General features: G+C 30.4%; 1 protein-coding gene across 8 annotated transcripts in view; it reads right to left on the reverse strand.

Annotated features, from left to right (window-relative positions):
• Window positions 1-20,726, reverse strand: part of Oatp30B (Organic anion transporting polypeptide 30B) — a 208,906-nt gene that overhangs the window by 42,617 nt on the left and 145,563 nt on the right. For 7 of the 8 annotated variants that reach the window (XM_075379165.1, XM_075379174.1, XM_075379151.1 and 4 more), the window contains 2 exons: window positions 16,954-17,129; window positions 5,493-5,682 (listed from right to left, as the gene is read on the reverse strand). In XM_075379165.1, the coding sequence (XP_075235280.1) occupies window positions 5,493-5,682; window positions 16,954-17,129 (366 nt within the window). The remainder of the gene's footprint in view (window positions 1-5,492; window positions 5,683-16,953; window positions 17,130-20,726) is intronic. The other variant, XM_075379159.1, reaches the window with a different exon arrangement.

A 20,726-nucleotide genomic window follows, 5' to 3' on the forward strand; every position in this document is an offset into this window, starting at 1 on the left:
AAGGCTTATGGCAACAGGCCTGTTATTTTACCTTTTAACTCTTAGGTACTAGTAGTATTTATAACAAAAATTGGACTGTTACCAAGCATCCTTCAGTAAAAAAAAATGGCCACCAAACTGTAAGATTTTGAAAATGTCTCGTCTTTGGGCCCAAAAACCACATGTGAGACAGGTGGCAAAAATCTGAAATGTTTACAGCAGTACTTTTTATGTACTTTAAAACCATATAAAATTTATTTTGTTATTCAAAGGGTTGATGAGTAATGAAGCCATCAAAACTGCTAAAAACACCATTCCTTCTAACCGTGAACAATGTATCCAACAAATTCAGAGCATGTATTTTTTCAGATAATAATGTAAGCCTACTATACAAAATATTTTGCTATGTCTATAATGACAAAGCTTATAATCTAGATAGTTTGTTACTTAAAGTATGACTCATGCACACAAATCGTAAACAATGTATCCAAAAAATTCACAGCATGTATTTTTTCAGATAATAATGTAAGCCTACTATACAAAATATTTTGCTATGTCTATAATGACAAAGCTTATAATTTAGATAGTTTGTTACTTAAAGTATGACTCATGCACACAAACTCATGTTTAAACATGAAAGTGAATAGACATGCATGGACATGAATGTTTCCATATTCCTGAATGTAAAAATTGTAGAGGGCTCAGTTACTATTTTGATTTCATTGTGATATATTGTATTGTTGCTAGCATTAATTATTTGGTTAGGTAATGTACACTTGTTTATAAAGTAATTTTATTAGCAGTGAACTTTTATGCAATATCTTTTATTGTTAATTTTATTAATTAGGGAAATTTTATCTTAGCTATAGAGAAACTGGGATAAGACAAAGTGAGGTGCAATTGGTAGTTTTATAATTTATACTAACTGTATTGTTATTGTAAGAACCCTTGCATTTTATAAAAAACGGATTATGGAGTGTTCAATTGGCATTCACACTAAAACAGTATGTCACAAATTGACTTTATTACACTATATTTTAGAATTTACTGAACAGAAAATAACACTGATATTAAGAAGTGGACGTACTGAAACAAAAAATACCTGTACTTTTCATAAAACCAAATATTTAGATAAATATTTTCATATTAATGGGAAAAGTTGCTCTGACCCATTTAGCTGCACACTAAACCAGTTAAGAAATCTTAAGGCAAGCTGGTGGGAAGAAAATTATTATTCAAAAATGGCTTATCTTATGTAATTTAAAAGAACTGAACACAGCCTTCAAAGAAAAACATTATTTAAAAATTAGTTTTCCAAAATTTGCTGATGTAAGACCTAAATTTTGTGTTATGGCTGGGTGAGGTACACTCTCTCTCTCTCTCTCTCTCTCTCTCTCTCTCTCTCTGTCCTTCTGTGTGTGTGTGTGTGTGTATGTCACCCAACAAAATGTAAAACTCATGTTATCTGTTCTAAAAATGAATCTGATTATAAAATTCTCCTTTCAACCACGGTATGTGACATACAAAATGAAACTTGCATGCTGTCACAGTGTGAAAAATGTCCAGGCACTAATGAAGTACTAAGATTACTGCAAGAGAACTCGGATGATTTTGATTCATTATCTTCAAACAGTGGGTTTCTACTGACCGTTGTGAACTAATCAAATTCTTCCATGTCAAGAGTACTTAGATAAACTTACTGAAAAATTAAGGAATCTAAAAAGGCATCACTTTTTTGCAAAGAAACAAGCTAATTCCCTGAACATTAAAAAGGAAAACTGCTGAAGGGTGAATTTATTGTAATGGAAGACTTCTCACAAAATTTCCCTTTTGTGACACAGGATGAAGTCATCATTTCACTGGTCAAAACCTTATGTCACAGTACATCCATTTCTCATATATTTTAAAATAGAAGGAAAATTACAAAGCCAAAGCTACTGTGTGATTAGTGAGTATTTGAAACACAGTACTAGATTGTTCTTCTGCTTCCAAAACCAAGTTATAAATAAAGTAAAAACATTGTTACCACAAGTTAAACAATTTTTTTTCTGGCTCCTCAGCCCAGTATAAAAACAAAAAAAATCTCATAAATTTGTGCTACCATCAAGAAGATTTTGAAATTACAGCTGAATGGCATTTTTTGCCTCATAACATGGAAAAGGACCATATGATGGTATTGGTGGAACCGTAAAAAGGACTGTGACTAAAGCAAGCCTTCAAAGGACAGTCAACAATCAAATTGTTACACCTTCTGAAATGTACAATTATTGCAAATAAAATATTATAAATATAACATTTACTTTCTGCTCTAATATTGTTTTTAATGAATTCGGATTTAGACAAAATTCTTCAACATCAGACAACTTGGCAAAGTTACTGGAATATAAACTCAGATAAAGTTTCATTGGCAATCTTAGTGGATCTCACTACGGCATCTCATACATTACATCACAATATCTTATTGCAAAAACTGCTTGGATTAGGTTTTAGAGAAAATGCACATATTCTGCTTAAAACCTATCTCTTTAACAGAAAAAAAGAATTGGTAAAAATTTCAGCAATGAAATGACAGTAGAAGATTGTGTTCCACAGGCAAGTACACTGGACCCACTTTTAGTAATCTCTTACACCAAGAAAAACACAGCTGTCTTTCTTGAGGCTAATCGCTAGAATGAGCTAGTTGAAACAACTCAAAATGATTTCGAAAAATACTAATTGGTTCAAAGCAAATAAACTCTCTCTAAACGCCAACAAAACCATATATATGCCGTACTGATGCTACAAGGATAGTTTACTGATATCACTAGAAGTTAGACTAAACATCAATAACGTAATGAGTTTTTGGAAAAAAAAAATGTACAAAATATATAAGAGTTTTTGTTGACAGCAACTTGAAATTGAATCATCACATGGAATAATAGATAAAAAGACTACGATATATGCCATTTATATAAAAAAAAATCAAGTACATCTCAATAAGAAAAACAAGCACTATCAGTATATATTTTAAAATAGTTTATTCAATTCTCCAATAAGACACTGTTGCCTAGGGAGGAACAAGGAATAACGTTATCTCATCTCTGCATGTGATTCACAAGAAATCATAAAACAGTACATACAAAAAAGACCACACTTTCCTGACAAGGCAATTATATGGCATAGCGGGCTGATTAGCATAAAAATTATATACTGCCTAGCAGCAGTAAAGCACATTGTTTGCAATAATATTCACAAGAAAAATTACTTACAATCATTATACTAGAAATACAAAAATACAGTATAGAAACATGATGTAGTACAAATTCCAAGGTGCAATATGGAAATTTTCAGAAGAAACGTTTTTTTACCGGACCAAAATGTTTGAATATTTTGGGTCTAGAGTGACACAAGATCTACTAAGTAAAATTATTCTGAATGTATTGAAGAAGGCCAAAGAATTTCTATCCAAAAGTAACAGTGCCAAATATATAACCTAATCTTCAAGCTACAGGAGTGAATATAGTGTATACGTAGAGTGTATCTAGTATAAGTACTACAAATTATTTTATTATCATATAAATTATAATTTTAATCACCAGGTCCATGGACTAATGGCACTATGTGGAACTTATTAATCAAACATGTAAGTCTTAAATATATATAGTTAGTTATAAATATGTATAACTTACATATCAAAATATTTAAGTTTTACCTCAAAAAATTCAATTCAATACGTAATAAAAAGGAGGGCAATTTCACTAACTTATATCCTACAATATCACATATAAAATGGATGCTTATATCATCCTATGCCATTAATCATAACAAATAACGACATCATTCTTAAACTAAACACTACTACATAAAAAATATTTTGCATATGGACAAATAACATCACACATGTAAGCCAATTAGTTAAAAGAACTCGGTGCTTGCATTCATTGCTTAAAAAAACATTAAGAAATAAATAAACATTAAGAAATATAAGGGTGGGGGAAAAAAGTTCCTCTCCTGGATAAAGAAAACATTTTCCTGAGTACATTTTGATTTATTTTTCACATAGTCACCATTAAGGTCTATCCACTTAGCCCAGCATTCCACAAGAGTGCTTATGCCAGTTCAGTACGTAGATTTATCAAACTCCTTAAAATAACCATCTACAGCAGCAATAACTTCATTATTGGGCAAAACTCTCTTCCTCCATGCCATTTTTTTAGGTTAGTAAACAAATGATAATCATCACTGGGACCCAGATCAGTCCCATAAACTGTCACAAACTGATGTAAAAATTCCTCTGAATTCCGCCCAAAGAGCTCAAGACCATCGCTTGAAACATTTTTTCAGCACTGTTTTTGGTCAGACATGAGCAAACATGGCAACCGTCTAGTGCACAGCTAGTTCATGCCCAAATTTTCATGCAAAAGATTGCACGTGCTTTCTGTTGATATACCTATAGACCCAACTAACTCATTCACTGTCACTCAGAGGTCTGCTAAAATGATTTTATGCACTTTTCTATCATTTCTGGCATAATCACTTCAGAAGGGTGTCCACTGTATGGTTCATCATTAGTGGGTGTTTGACCTATTTGAAACTCAACAATGCAGCATTTAACTTGAATTTGATGGAGAAGAGTCTCCCAATGTCGTATCAAGCTCTTCTTTAATTATCATTCAGAATAAAGTATTTTATCATTTACTGGACGAATTTCCAGTTTTTAAATTTTCCAAAAACCACCACTTTGACAGCTGTAAATACTGTACTAAGTGTTGTAGCAACTTGAAACACTTATAGTAAAGTAATTAAGAATGAAATCATGCGACGCCATTGGAAAATAAAGCACTTCAATGCCATCTCTGTGTGAGGCCTGTAACTTTTCACCCCACCTTCATATTTCTAAATAAATGAGAAATAAGATGAAAGCGAAAAAATGGCATAATTTACAGCCAATAATCAACATATACACTTATTTGAAAATTACTAAAATGTATAAATTGTATAATAGGTAGAACAGATCCAGATCTAACCTGATCATTGTGATAATAGTTGCCACTAAGAGTTTCATATATTTTAATATTATCCAAAAACAAAATATGCAAGAATTATAAATTGTGAGTATAGTGAATGAAAATATAATAGACACTTTAATTGATTACACAGTTATTTTTCTTTTACATCTAATATCATCACATTAGGAAAACATATGTTTGTACAAATACATTTGCATACAAATAAACAGAATAATAGCAACTTTTTTTGCAACTCCAACAAAAGATATTACATGTATATATGTAAAATAACAACTATATCTATAAAATTAAAAAAGATAAATAAAAAAATAAAAGATAAATAAATTAAAAAAGATAAATAATTTTAAGATAATGCTGATAATTCACCTCTAGTCATGCACAGTGAAATTAATTATCTATATGTACAGGCAATTTAAAACATATCTTAATATTACATTACCATGTAATGAACAAAATCAAATAAACAAACAAAATTGATACTGAAAAAATAATAATAATAATTACCTGAGGACTATCATAAGCAGCGGCATTTGAGTTACAGCAACAACAAATGTCATGAAAAAAAGCAAAATAAGAAATGGATATATTGTATGGCATGAAGAGTTACAGGGACCAGCCGTAGCAACTGGAACAACAGTAACCTCTGCAAAATCAGATTCTACTGCAGGAGCAGAGCTCAAGTTACCATGAATACCTGCACAAAAAACAAGAATTTACATTCAAATTTTAACACTCCCAAACAAAAGAATTAAATAAATGGTGTCTGCTGATCAGCAATGATTTTTTTTAAACAAATATTTTTGTGAGATGTAAGTGGATTAATTGTCCACTGGGAATGATAAAACCTCAATTACTATTTTTATTTGTTTTTCCATAACAATGAGAAATGATGGCTGAGAAAATAAAGCAATCATATTGCATATTGTTTGGTAAGTAAAATGTGATTTCTTTTTTCCGTGCAAATGAACACACCTAAAAATTTACTGAACTGTGTAAAATTTATAAACATCAGTTAAGAAAAGACAAGAGGTATTAATGTCCATGATGATAAGAGAAATAGGAGGCCTAGTGTTCAGACAAATAATCTTGATGAAAAAGTAAGAGAGAAAATCAATATTTTACCATTAATGTTTATGTCATGGAATTTTATTACAATTCACAGATAAGTGTGCAAAATTGTTACTGAAAAACTTAATGTAAATATGCATAAAAGGATTCTGAAAATTCTGGCTGATGTGCACATAAATCAATTGATGATAGTGCAATTTAAGGCTATAAGAGGAAGGAGAAAAAAATTTTTTTACATCAAGTCTGATGATGAAATATGAACTTTTACCAAGGTGGAGTTAACGTATCAGTCCATAAAGAAGGAGCATTCAACTCACTGAAAGCAAAAATTCAAAAAAAACCATTCAGCATCTGAGATCACGGTCACTGAATTCTGAGGCCAAAAAGTGCCCTTTTGGTGAATATTATAAAACTAGGAATGACAAACACCTTAGAGTTACACTATGAAATACTTTCAGAATTGAAACATGCTATTCAAAACTGAATTGCTACTTACGAATTGTTCTTATTCATGACAAATTATTCATACATTTCTGTACGGTAGTAATTAGAATATTCAGCTATTCTAAAAAAAAATTATTTGATCATGCTCATTATAATCTGACCTCATACTTCTCTTTTACTGAAAGTGAACAAAGATCACATTCCTTTTACTACTGAAACTAACAATGGATATAAGAGTTCAAAAATACCTTCTTTATGCATGAACAAGTTTATACATACTACTTACGGGGTTCATTATTTTATAATTATGTATACATTGGAGTTTATTTAGATAAATAAAATATTTCTGTGATACCTAAACATATAGTTACAAATAACAAAAATAACACTAGTCAACACAAAATTTGTATCTACACTGAAATTGTATTACCACGTAAAGGTTTTATGTAAATTGTAAATTTGGAAAAAATTTTTATAAAACTCATTTTGATAAACTACTGGTTACAATTAAGAATAATTTCTGTATTTTTACTTTAAAACAATATGCATGCATACATGCTTAATAAAGAAAAAAAATATACGAGGGCTGTCCAGAATGTAACTTACATTTTGAAATAAAAACCAACCAAATAAAAAAAAGAAATATTATCATATACATTTGAAAGGAACAATTTTAAACTATTTTTCTACATAGTCACTATTTAAATTAAGGCACTTACATCATAAAAATGCACAAGCTTTTCAATTCCTTCTCTGCAGAAATCTGCTGCATTACATTTTTGGCACCCATCTTGCACAAAACTTGTGATAACTAAGCTTCCCTGATACAATTTCATGCAATAAACTTCATGAAATTTGGGAGGAAATGAAGCGAGAGTTCCATAACCATAATGCGGTGATTTTCACAAATTTTATCATTGATTTTCATCATCGGTTCATCAATCACAAAGCTAGGCCGACCACTGTGATCCTCATCATGAACATAGGAGCAGTCATTTTTAAACTGAATACACCACTGCCACACTCCACCTTCACTCATTATTCCATCTCTGTAATCCTCACAAAGTTGCTGATGAATTTCAATTGGTTTGAGGTTTTTGCCAGTAAAAACCTAATCACTGAATGCACCTCACAACTCGCGGGATTTTCTATTGAAGCGTACATTTCAATAATTCGCAACAACCAAAGTAGAAAAATCATAGTCCACATGCTACAACAGCTTGATGCCTACTGAGTGTAGAAACATTTTGATGCGAAGGTGGCGGCTCTATCCCTAACCATCTCCACGCTAGGCACAAACGTAAGTTATTTTCTGGACTGCCCTCATACATATACACTGTATCATGATAAGTAGACATGTATAAACATCAAACATGTCTGTATGATGACATCATGTTGATATCTGTAGTTACTACAGAGCTTAGAATCTTATTCAGTCTAGCTTCATTTGTCTATATTGTGTGTTGTGTTTCATGAGTAATTAGTGTTTTACTGTATATTTTCATCAATTCTTTATAACACAAAAGTAATTTTTTTTCAATTTTATTAGCTATAACATGGTTTCTGCAAAAGTTTGTGGATTTTCAAATCATTCAGACAATTTTTATTATGTCTGTAGTAAATATATGCCTAAATCTCAAAGAAACACTATTTCTGAATTGATAAAACAGCTTAAAAATTTTATTTTGATTGTGCACTTGGGATCAAGATAAAATCTGGGCGCATGTTATTTGCATATCGTGCTAAGTAACTAACTGAATGGTTGAAGGAGAAATGACGAGCCATGCCATTTGCTGTACTGATAGTTTGGTGTGAACCTAAGGACCACTTTACTGACTGCTACTTTTGTATGACAAATATATTTAGATTTTCATTCAAAAATAGAAAGTTCATAAAATATGCAGATTATCCTCAGCTTTAAAGCCTATACCATACAGAGAGGAGGAGTTTACCTGTACCACCATCTGACATTGCTAGAAGAACAATCTGAAATTGAAGCAGGTGATGCAGACGATCTTGAAGGATCTCTTCCTGTATCTGATGATAAATCTCCCCATTTAATTCAACATGAACTTAATGATTTAGTTCATGATTTAAAGTTATCAAAGCAGCAAGCTGAACTTCTGGGGTCTAGACAGCAACATTAGACTCTTTTAGCAGAAAAAAACAAAAGCTACTACATTTAGAATATGGAATAAAAATCTTTCAATATGTTTTACTATGAAAAATTCATTGAGCGTTTGTGCTGATGTCGATGGCCTGATGAAAGAGTTTGGAATTCAGCATATTCCTGAAGAATGGTGTCTTTTTATAGACTCTTCTAAAGTTAGCATTGAAAGCAGTTTTATTGGATAACGGTAACAAACAGCTATCCATTCTATTAGCTCATGCAGTCATCATGAAAGAAACATATGAAGCTATGGCATCAATACTAGAAGCAATAAAATACAAAGAACATATATGGTAAGTTTGCAGTAATCTGAAAGCTGTTGTGTTACTTCTTGGTTTACAAAATATTTACACAAGGTGGGTTTACAAAATATTGTTTTCTTTGTCTTGGGGATAGTCATGATACAAAACACCATTTACTGAGTAAAGAAATGACCACTGCAGCAGAACTTTGTGGCTGGTGAAAAAAATTTAAAGCATTTATCATTAATTGAGAGTGGTAAAATCATACTGCTGCCTCTTCACATAAAATTTGAACCAAGATTTAATCATTTAAAAATTAATTTTCCTAAACTGATGCTCAAGGACGGTACATTTATCGGTCTGCAAATCAAGAAACTGCTTAAGGACTCAACTTCTGATGACAAACTTAGCGAATGTGACTAACTGTACAGAACTGCTTCAAAGATGTGATAGGTTTTAGGCAACAGAAAAGATGAAAACTATGGTTTTTTTATTAATAAGCTGTTAGATACTACAAACACTTGGATGTAGGATGTCATTGAAAATTCATTTCCTACACTCTTATCTACACTATTTTCCTGAAAATTTGAGCTCTGTCAATGATGAGCAAAGAACCATCGAGCATCGATACCAAGGAAGATGGAATCCTGAAATGATGGGTGACTATTGTGTTTTTGTTTAGAGAAACTAATCAAATATTGTACAAGCAAAAAAGATTGACAACATTTAAAAAAATTAAATTTAAGACAATTTCGGTGATTTAGACTTTTAGAAACTGTTATTTTAAAAATTGTATAAATATATTTCAAATTATCTGTGTTTGAATAAATAAAGATTTAATTGATTTAAATAAATTTTAAATGAATACAAATAAATATTTTTTTTTTAAATATTGATTTCACAGTGATTATGAATTTATTGGTAAATAAACTGTATGTATCTAAAAAAATGTGACATATTACACAAATTCTTATAACAGTTTTGAATTTAGCATCCCAAAATTAGTTTAAATCACCACGTACGATTCCAGATACACAAAAAAACCTTTTTTTGTTGACTAGTGTAATCTTGTCGAAATGATCAGTGCTATTTATTTAACATGTTTATTTAACACAAAGATTAATTATGAATGGCAATAACAAATACAAGTGATTAAAATTTTAAGCCACAATACTAAAAAAGAAGTGTTAATATACAATAAATTTCCTTCCTTACAAACCACTTCAAATTAAGCAAATCAAAACACCACTTCCTTAAAAGTTAAATATTAATTTGTTTTTCTTTCTTTAAATAACTGAATGAAGTCAAGTTGTTATATATGGTCATTGACCAGTAGTATAATATTAAAATAGGTATATATTTATAAGATACCACATCCATTTAATGATAACTCTCAGCCAAGACAGACACCACTGCCCTTATTATCATTCATCCATTGCATTTATTTACTTTTTTTCAATAAAATAGAAATACTTTTTAAAGTTATTTTTTATAAAAATGAATTTTAAAATCACTTAGCCAACAAACCTTTTACTAAACTATTAACACAAATTTTTAAATAAAATGTCTTAACAACTGTTCAGCCAGTTCTAATTTTAAATATATTTTATTTTAAATATTATTTTGTATTCATATTACTGATAACTTTATTATTAGCATTACAGTTACTGTTAAATTGGGTGTTATTAAAACAATTTTCTTTTGCAATTTCAGGTTTATAAAATTTGTGTAAAATTTCTAATTTTACAGTTTAATATTTTCTCTGTATGTTTTTAGTAGAAATCTATTTCTATCAATCATTCTACCAATCTCAAGAGAAACTCTAAATGAATTTGGCTTATCACCAATATCTAACATTTTAATATTACGACTAGAACTTACACTATCCTTAACAATTGCACTATCACCCTTTGAGAGTTGCTCAGGGTTTAAACATCTCTGTCATAATTTAATTTCTGAAGGTAAGCTCTATTGTATAATTTTTTGAATTACTCTGTTGACCTGATAATTCAATTTGAAAATAAGCCTTTGATTTGTCCCCATACAGTAATTCGGATGAAGATCTTGAATTAAAATTAGAAATCAGAAAAGAAATTCAAGAATAGCTAAATATTTGTCAACATCTGCTTCTTCAACTTTTTTGAGTATATCTTTCACAGTTTGAATATATTTTTTTACTAAACCATTTGAATGACGATGCAAAGGACTATTATATTATTAAAACCCCACAAGTTTAAACATTTTTAAACTAGTGTATATATATATATATATATATATATATATATATATATATATATTATATTTATACTAGTATTTTTTTTTAAACTAGTATAGTTCGAGCCATTATCAGAGTATATTAAATCAGGAATACCATATCTAGAAAATATAGAATTACGTGCTAAAATGGTTAAGTAAATGGATTTTAAGTTTTCTAATTTTGCAATTTCAAAAAATTTACTAAAATAATCTACTACAATAATAAAATTACTCTTTTTATAATAAAAAAAACATTAGTTCCTAAGATACTCTAAAGCTTATCTGGCATTTCTCTAACCATAAATTGTTTTTTCTGATTAGCTTTCCTTGTGCTGTAAACACTATTTGAAACTAATTCCCCACTCCTCAATCTGTTTACATGTATTAACGTATTAGGCCAAAATAAAGTTTTACATCCTCTTGCTTTACACTTTTGTAAACCAAGATGATTAAAATGAATTTGTTTCAACACATCTTGTCTAAGGGACAGAGGCAGAACTAAACAATCATCTTTAAAAACTAAGCCTTTACATACCTACAAATTAACCTTATAACTATAATATGGTTTTATAATATCAGATAAATTCTTAAATTCAAGCCAGTCATTAGCAATTTTTTTTTTTTTTAATAACGATAATTCATCATCATTGATTATTTCATCAACAAAAATCTTAAATTTTTCCATAGAAATTGCTAGATTAGAAACAGTCATGTGCTTCTATTTTATCTTCTACTAATGCAACATTTTCACAATTAACTGAATTAGGAGAAACTGTTTCTGCCGTTAATATTCATATTTTTGAATTAGTAATTGCATTATTTGTAAACTTAATGGAATGTCACTTAATGATTCTCCTTCTCTATCCGTGCACACAACTTTTGTGTATTAGAAAGTCATTTGGATTCATACTCTACTAGTAAGTCATTTCATAAAATAAAACCTCTGGCAGAATCCTTAGAAGCATCAATAGATAAACACAAGATCTACTTGGATATCAACAATTTGTAAAATTGGATGAGACATTAATTTTTTTAATTAAATCAAAAGCTTTATCATGTTCATGGGTCCACTCCCAAAATGTATTTTTCGTAATTATTTTCATAAAGGGCTACTGATTTCCAAAACATGTGGAATAAATTTAGATACATAAGTGACCATGTCTAAAAAAAGTCATAAGATCTTTAACACAATCAGGTTTATTCATTTTCAAAATAGCTTTACTTTGTTTCAATCAACCACGTTTGATATCGACCTTAGAAAATACCCGACCTAAGTACACAATTTCATTTAATCCAAATTTACTTTTACTAAATTTAATGTCACTTTGCTGTGCTTTGCTTAAAATTAATCTTAACCTAAAATCATGCTCCTTCTCATTCTCACTTCAGACAATTAAATCAATCATAAAAGTTTCACAACCTTCAATCGATTCAAATACATATTTAAAATGCTTGTGAAATATCTCAGGTGCAAAAGCTATACCGTGCAGTAATCTCAAAAAAACAGTACTTACCAAAAGGTTGGTAAAAGTACATAATTTTGAACCTTCAGCAGTTATTTAACCCAATACAAAGCCACAGCAGCATTCGACATACTAAACATTCTAGCACTTGTCATACACACTGCTAATTCCTCAAAAGTTGGTAATTACAAAACACTTTCTTTTGATGGCTTTATTCAGATTTTGAAGATCTAAGCATATTCTTAATGTACCATTAGGTTTTCTAACTACCACTAAATTTCTAACAAAATTTATTCATTCATATATTTTCTCAATAATATCTTCACTAGCCAGTTTGTTTAATTTATTTTTCAATGATGATTACAAGCTGATGACCCGCACAAGTTTCTATGTTTGATAAATTCTACTTTTATGGTTATTCTATGAACTATATTTTTATTAATCCCAACTTGCCATCAAATACATCACTAAACTCTAACAACATATTTGTCAAACTTAACCTACTTACATTACTGGTTACTCTGAACCCAAAAGGACTCTCATTAACTGTATTATAATTAACCTAAATTTTATTTAAACATTTTTTCTCAATCAAATTATACTTCAGAATAATTGGTTAACCTAAAACAACTGGCATTTTACCTTTGCTTCTGACTACTTGAAACTCATTGAAAACTATTTTGTTTATTTCTTAAGGTACATTTAAGGTTAACTTTTAAGATATATTTAAGGCCAACTGTATCAATTTGTGAACCATCATAATTAGATAAATTTTATTTTATTATTAAGAATATTAACTTTTAAGTTTAATTTCTATGGTATATCTACAGGCATAATATCACATTCACTATCAATAATTATCAAGTTTAAAATTAATAGTTTTATCATTGATCTGTACGGCTTCATCAAATGAATTTTTATCATTACCTGCATTTCCACTACCGATGATCAATTTTCAAATTCAGGCTCCAAATCTACAAAAGAACTGATGTTCTGACATTACATTCGCTTTCTTAGAATGGCACATTTTAGAAAAATGATTATACTTATTACATTTATGTCATTGTTTTTGGTAAGCTGGAAGCTTTTTAAAATCATGACTACTATTGCACTTGGAACATAACTTGCTATGTCAACTTCTAACTGAAAGCCTATTACTTTTTGAACTGACTGGAGTTGTAGTCTTCACTTTTGCACCTTGAGTTCTCATAGTTTTCTGAAGGACAGCATTAACTGAATAATCACTTCAAATAGCTAGAAATTCTTTTAAATGAAATGAAGTTCTGAAGATTTACAAATTTGAATGTATTTTATTAGATATAAATTCTCTTCTTTTAATAATATTTCTTTAAGGTGCAGATAATTTAAAATTAATGATTTGATCATGGATTAAACTGTCCCTTAATTGGTCAAAATCAAAATCCTTACTTAAACTTAAGCGAGGTTAGAAATTTGTCATTTCTCCTTTTTTTCATGCGTAAAAAATTGATGATGCAATAAAGTTTCATTTCTAACAGGTGTAAAAAGCCTTTAGTCTATTATTTATATCTTTTTTTCTGTTGCCACAAGATCAAAAGTGTTAAAATTCTAGTGTTAAAACTCCAATTATATGTAACAATACAGTTACTTTAGTTTCACCAAATTTTATGTTTATTGTTCCTGAAGCTTTAAAATATATTTCAAATTCTTGCTTTCATTTTTTAAAGTTACTGTCCAAGTTACCTTGTACAGATTGATTTTTTAGTCCTGTTACCCAATTTTAAATGTAATTTAAGAAAGGGAAATTTAGGTAGAATAAAAAAATGTATTTGTTACTTACAAAAGAGATTTAATAAAATGCTATTACTTACATAATTGTTAAAGAATATGCTCAAAATGCCTACCCCTTGAGGTTATATACACTCTTTTCAGCATATCAGCAGAAACCTTTTTAAGAGCTGCACTGGAAATATTCGTGATTAAGTCTGTAATATTGACTTTAAGTTCATCAATAGTGTGAGGATTGTTTTTGAAGGCCTCAGACTTAATATAGCCCCACAAAAAGTAGCTAGGAGGTGTGAGTTCTGGGGAGCTTGGAGGCCATAAGCCCTTGCTTATTATTCGATCATCAAAGAACTCTTGCAGAAAATCCACGGTTTCTCAAGACATGTGCCATGTAGCTCCGTCTTGCTGAAACCAGTAATATCGTTCTTGAGGTTCCAGGAGGGACACAAATTGGCGCACAATATTCCTGTATACTTCATCATTTACTGTCTGTTCAAAGAATACAGGTCCGACTATACGATGACGAGATATCACACACCAATTTTTTCAGGATGCAAAGATTTGTCTTGTGAAGCATTAGGATTTTCAACCACCCAAATTTGACTGTTCACATAATCATCGAGTTGGATCCAAGCTTCATCACTAAGGAAAATTGTGTTTAAAAATTTGATTCCGTTATCATTTATGAGAGACCTAAACCAACGGCAATTTGCAATCTCGCTTGTTTAAATCTGGAGACTGAAGCTCTTGGACTAATTGTATGCGATACGGATACAATTTCAATTTTTTAGCAGCTTTCTGAACACTCGAATATGACAAACCAACTTGCGTGGAAAGTTTTTGTAAAATTTTCCATGAAGAATTGAGCAATCTTGTTTTCAAATTCTCTAAAACGTCATCTGTCAAGCAAGTTGATCGACCACAACGTTTTCTGTCGCAAACACTACCTGTCTCTCAAAATTGGTTGCTAGCTTAAAAATTGACATTTTTTCTGGCAGAGGAACACCAACAAATTTAATTTGAAATGATTCTTTTACACTCGCGTACAATTTCATAGCAAAATATTGTTCAGGAATGAAAACTCGTTGTTCTATGGTAAAAGACATTCTGTTCGTAACACGACCGGAAATGGCACAAAAGTTTACACAGCTCAATGAGAATCAACTCACACTGCCGTATCTATATTGGTTGAGTAGCGCTACCAACTTTGTGTCACAAAAAAAATTTCCCTTTCTTAGAAAAAAATTACCAGACATTAACAATTGGGTAATAGGACAAAAAATCACCCTATAGTATTAAAGGTGACAATTATTCAACGTATCCATTGGATTGCCTTGTACTAGTGTAAGCTACTCAACACATACATCATAACAAATATTATTACAATACTGTCTGTTATCATATTTTATACTTTATAATCAAACTGGTCCTATTTATGACTGCACCATGTTTTATATGATAGTTGACTGGTGGTATAGTATTAAAATAAGTACACATTTATACACTACATACACATTTATAGATACTACATACACTCAATGATAACTCTCGGCCATGATGGATACCACTGCCATCTTGATCACTTGCCCATTAAAACGTAACTGAATGGACAAGGCCATGGATTTTTTCATGTATGTTGTAACCAAAATAATGGCCAAGTATTTCTGGTGTACTGTTTAAAGGTTCCATTCAAAATGTGTACAAAAAATTTGATATAACCTTTTATAAACACTCTGCATATTCTAATTTATTTTAAACTGCAAAACTGCAATACAATCTAAATTTCTTATTCAGCATAAGAATTGGTATTGATGGAAATTTACATTAAAAATAAGTATTCATTAAACCTAAAACAATTTTATTCTTATATATTATTTATCTAAAAAAAACTGAAAATAACTGCAGTGATTAAAGAGGAAGTACTTGTAACAGTATGATTTGTTGCTGTCTATATGATAAAAACACAGTATAGCCATTGCACAGCAATGTTTCTCAATAAAAATAAGGGCATTAATTTGTTATTTTACACCGACTGTCCCAATCTTTATTATGTTCTAATATACAACTATGTAAATCACTTGGTTACAAGAGGCTTCAATCAGAGTTGATTTGTCTGAAAGTAATGATGTCTACTCAGTTATGTGTCTACAGTTAAGTCCACTTAGTGAAGGTTTTACTTGTAGGAACGAATATGATGTATTTTGGTAGTCTCTACACACTGATATGCAACTGTTTTGGCCTAGTGAAGAAGGAAACAGGAAATCACTGCACACCTACTTTCTCTAATAGGCCGGCATGAGGTGCTTGTTATTCTGAAAAATGACTATATTATTTTCCAATTTGTTGTATATGATTTTTGAAATTTGTTGCATATGTCAGGTTCCAGCAGATTTGAAAATAATTGTTAAAAAAATATACAACAGCTACTTATGTCAAATTATATCATTCAAAAATTTTCCACTGAACAAAATTAATTTCAGTTTAATTAAATATTACTTTCCTTACTACATCAATAATGATTACAAACAAAAAATATATTTTAATCAACAAACACTTACAGGCACAGTTGGTATAATTAGAACGTGATGAAAGCGCTGTGCATCCGGCATGGCAAGGACTAAAATAAGTCAGCCCATTGTTACCACAAACTGGTTCAACATCAGTCATATGGCATTCACAGCCAAAATTGCAAGCAGCTGTCAGATTTACCTGGAATGGTTCAGCTCTGGAACTGCTGTTAAACAAATAAAAAATAATTTTGTAATAATAATAAAGACAAAAACTGATAGTTTATCAATAAGTAAATACCTATAAAAAAGCACTGAAAGATTGAATAAGAGGTGAAATCAGTAGGGCAAGATTCTAGTGCTAAGGCTGTAAGATTCAAATTTGCGTGTAAATTATTTTAACAATTACTGTTAATTCATAATTAATTTTTTATCACACTTGTGTGTTCTAGATTTAAATCAGAAAATATTTTACATGATATGCATGCCTTCACATCCATTTCAAGAAAATGAATGACTGCTGTTAGATTTAACAGTCCTGATGGTAAAGCATTTAATATTTGTTAATTAAAAAGCATTTACTAATTCTGCTGTTTAAATTCATTGACATAATATTAAAATGTTTTTAAATTCTCCTTAACCCATCTACTTAATCAGGTGTAATTTGGAGTAGTCAAAAAACATTTCATGATTTCATGCCATTATACGCTGGAGCTTTTGTGACAATAGATGTAAAAAAACCCAAACTGGCTGTCATTAAAAGAACTTTAAATACTAATAAAAAATTTGTCCAGAACAGATCCTTTTAGAGTACATGAGAATCTAAAAATTTTCTTCTGAGTTCATTTTTTAATCACATTAAATTTCTTATTTTACTAATCATTTCTCAGCCCAGTATTCTCTTCTAATGAACTGAAAAACTAATCAAGAAAATTGAAGTCTTTATTATAAAATGTTTGTATTAATGTTTATAACATATATCAGATGAAGGTGATAAATCAAATTTTACAATCAGTTATTTTTAATTTATTTACTCATGGATGTGGAACCCCTACTTTAATGTACAAGGGATGATCATAAAGTAAGTTACACCCCCACTATGAAACAAACACATATTTATAAGACAATTTTTTTTTTATTATTAAACAGAAAACCACTAATTTTTATCTATTTTTCAACATAATCATAAAGTTTTTCTAAACACTTTTCATACCTTGTGACAAGTTTATTCAATTCCACTCTCATAAAAATTTTGTCCAATTTCCTGCTTCCTTCAGTTCATCATCATTAGTGAAACACTCCCCTCCTAGGTCTTGCTTGAGAGGACCAAACAGGTGGTAGTCAAGGGTGCTAGGTCAGGGCTGTAAGGCAGATGAGACCACACTTCCCACTTGAATTTTTGCAGTAACTCCTTTGCCACATGGGGAGTAGTGTTGTCATGAAGAAAAACGATCCGCCATCACTCAATCTTCTGGTCTTCAATTTTTAATGACTACGCAATTTTTTTTAATAACTCACAGTAAGATTCGGCATTGACTGTTGTTCCTCAGGGCATAAATTCACTGTAAACAACTCCCTGAGACTCAAAAATGACTGTCAGTATAATCTTTTGAACATGTGGGGATGTTTTCACTAATTTTGGCTGCAGCGAATTTTTGTCTCTATTCATGTGATGCTCGTTTAGTCTCAGAAGGGTAATGAAGAACCCAGCTTTTCCTGTGATGATTTGTTTCAAAAACTGTGGACTACTCCTGGAATAACGTAAAAGAAAAGAAAGAGCAGATACAAAATACTGTGTTTGTGATTGTTGGTCAACAAATGTGACACTCATCGTGCACACATCTTACAGTAACCAGGCTGATCATGAATAATTGCAAACACACTACTATAACTAGTGGGCATTTTACCTCATTTCATTATTATTATTATGAATTTTCCAATTTTGCAACTTTTCTTGTTTATAACTTGAAAACAAGGCACTTATCGAGAAATGGTTTTTCGCCTTTGTTTTTCTTGATAAATTTCAAATTAAAATTATATATGCACCTTCCTATTTAAAAAAAAAGTTTGATTTAATGTGATAGATTCAAGATGGTGGACAAAAATTTCAAACTATAAAGTAGTAATTTTATAACAATATAAGTCCACAGTTGTTTCTACCTCCTAGTATCCCTCAGTTTTTAAATATGAAGCTGTTTCCATTCTTTAATATCACCTTTATGTATACATATATGTACAGAGGCTAATTACTAATTGATAAAAAAACAATTTATTATATACAACTTGTAGCTACATCTTTTCACTACTTTTCTATACAACTGCCGTCCAAAAGGCAACTGTCATATCTGTAAACAAGTTTTTGAATACTCTTATCAGAAAATTCTAGCGCCTGTGAACTAAGACTGGTAGTAACAGTATTTTTCAACTCCTTGTCTTTTTCAAAAAGCTGTTTCTCTAACCATTTCTTCATTTTTGGGAAAAGGTTGTAATCACTGGGAGTCAAATCAGGGCTGTAAGGAGGATGGTTAAACAACCCCCATTTAAAACTCACTTTGGTATTGACCTTATCATCTTTTTTGTGTGTTTGTCAGAAGAAGCTTAGGCATCCAGCGAGCACAAAATCTGTAGAAGCCTAACCTACTGGGTTATGATTTCATACAGCACTGATCGCGATATGAGAGGAAAAGATTCAGATAAGTTTGTTATTGTGAATCAATTTTCATATCAACACTTGCAACAAGTTCATCTGTAACAATTGAGGGTCGACCACTTCTTTCATTGTCGTGAATATTTGTTCAACCTTCCCGAAACATACTATTGTCTTACTGCACTGACACTCATGATATTCCCTTCATATACTGCACAAAGTTTACGAAGATTTCAGTAGCTGTCAAGTTTTTTGTGTGAAGGAAAGAGATTAAGGCACACATTTCACAGTTGGTGGGATTTTCTTTGACAGGAGCCATTTCAAATGAGAGTTTTACAGGAACAAACAAGTGAATGATCCTTTCAATAACACTACTAGAAGTGCTCTGAACTGGGCTTCTCAACAGGGCAAAGATAGATTCGCTACCCCCACTCCTTCACACAATATCGAGGACAGGAAGTTAATTTCTGAATAGCCCTCATAGTTTACACAAATATGTAGTACCAAACAAAGACTAATGAGATCCAAGATTTTTCATGTTAACATATTTATTTCCAGTACTAGATGCCATTGTATTGTTATTAAATGCATAGAAAGATCAAAACTATTTTTAAATGAAGAGTTTGGCCATAACAATAATATATTTTGTTTTACTATTAACAATAAATTACTTACTATAATTAATTTCACATTAACACTATTTTTTTCACATCAGCAGAGAATAGTCAACACTATTCAAGTACATATCATAAAATAATTTTCTTTCATGCTCAGCTTTAGAAAATTGTTCTATAGATCTGACACTCACAGTGCTAGATTTGAAAATAAACACATTTTCAATGAAATCCAAAGTTAACTTAACAAGTTGGCAGCTCCAGTCAGGTTAAGTCCACTCCAGTCTGTGATTAAGGTATTAAAAATTAACATTTCAATTTTAATTAATTTTCTAGAACCTGGAATCATTTTTCCTTTTAAACCAGTGTTTCTGTTCCAGCAGAAATCCAGCAACCCAATAACATAGAAATTTAATGATTGAATAATTGACAGTAAAAACAAAACAGTGAATCTAATAATTCTCTACATTTATTAAAGAAGAAACCTTTATTGAAGAACCTGATACAGAGAAACAGTAACAAAAAATTTAAACACAAGTTACATCTTGGAAATGAAGAAAGAA

The sequence above is a fragment of the Lycorma delicatula genome, chromosome 1, assembly GCF_047948215.1.
Source record: "Lycorma delicatula isolate Av1 chromosome 1, ASM4794821v1, whole genome shotgun sequence".
Classification (NCBI taxonomy): domain Eukaryota; kingdom Metazoa; phylum Arthropoda; class Insecta; order Hemiptera; family Fulgoridae; genus Lycorma; species Lycorma delicatula.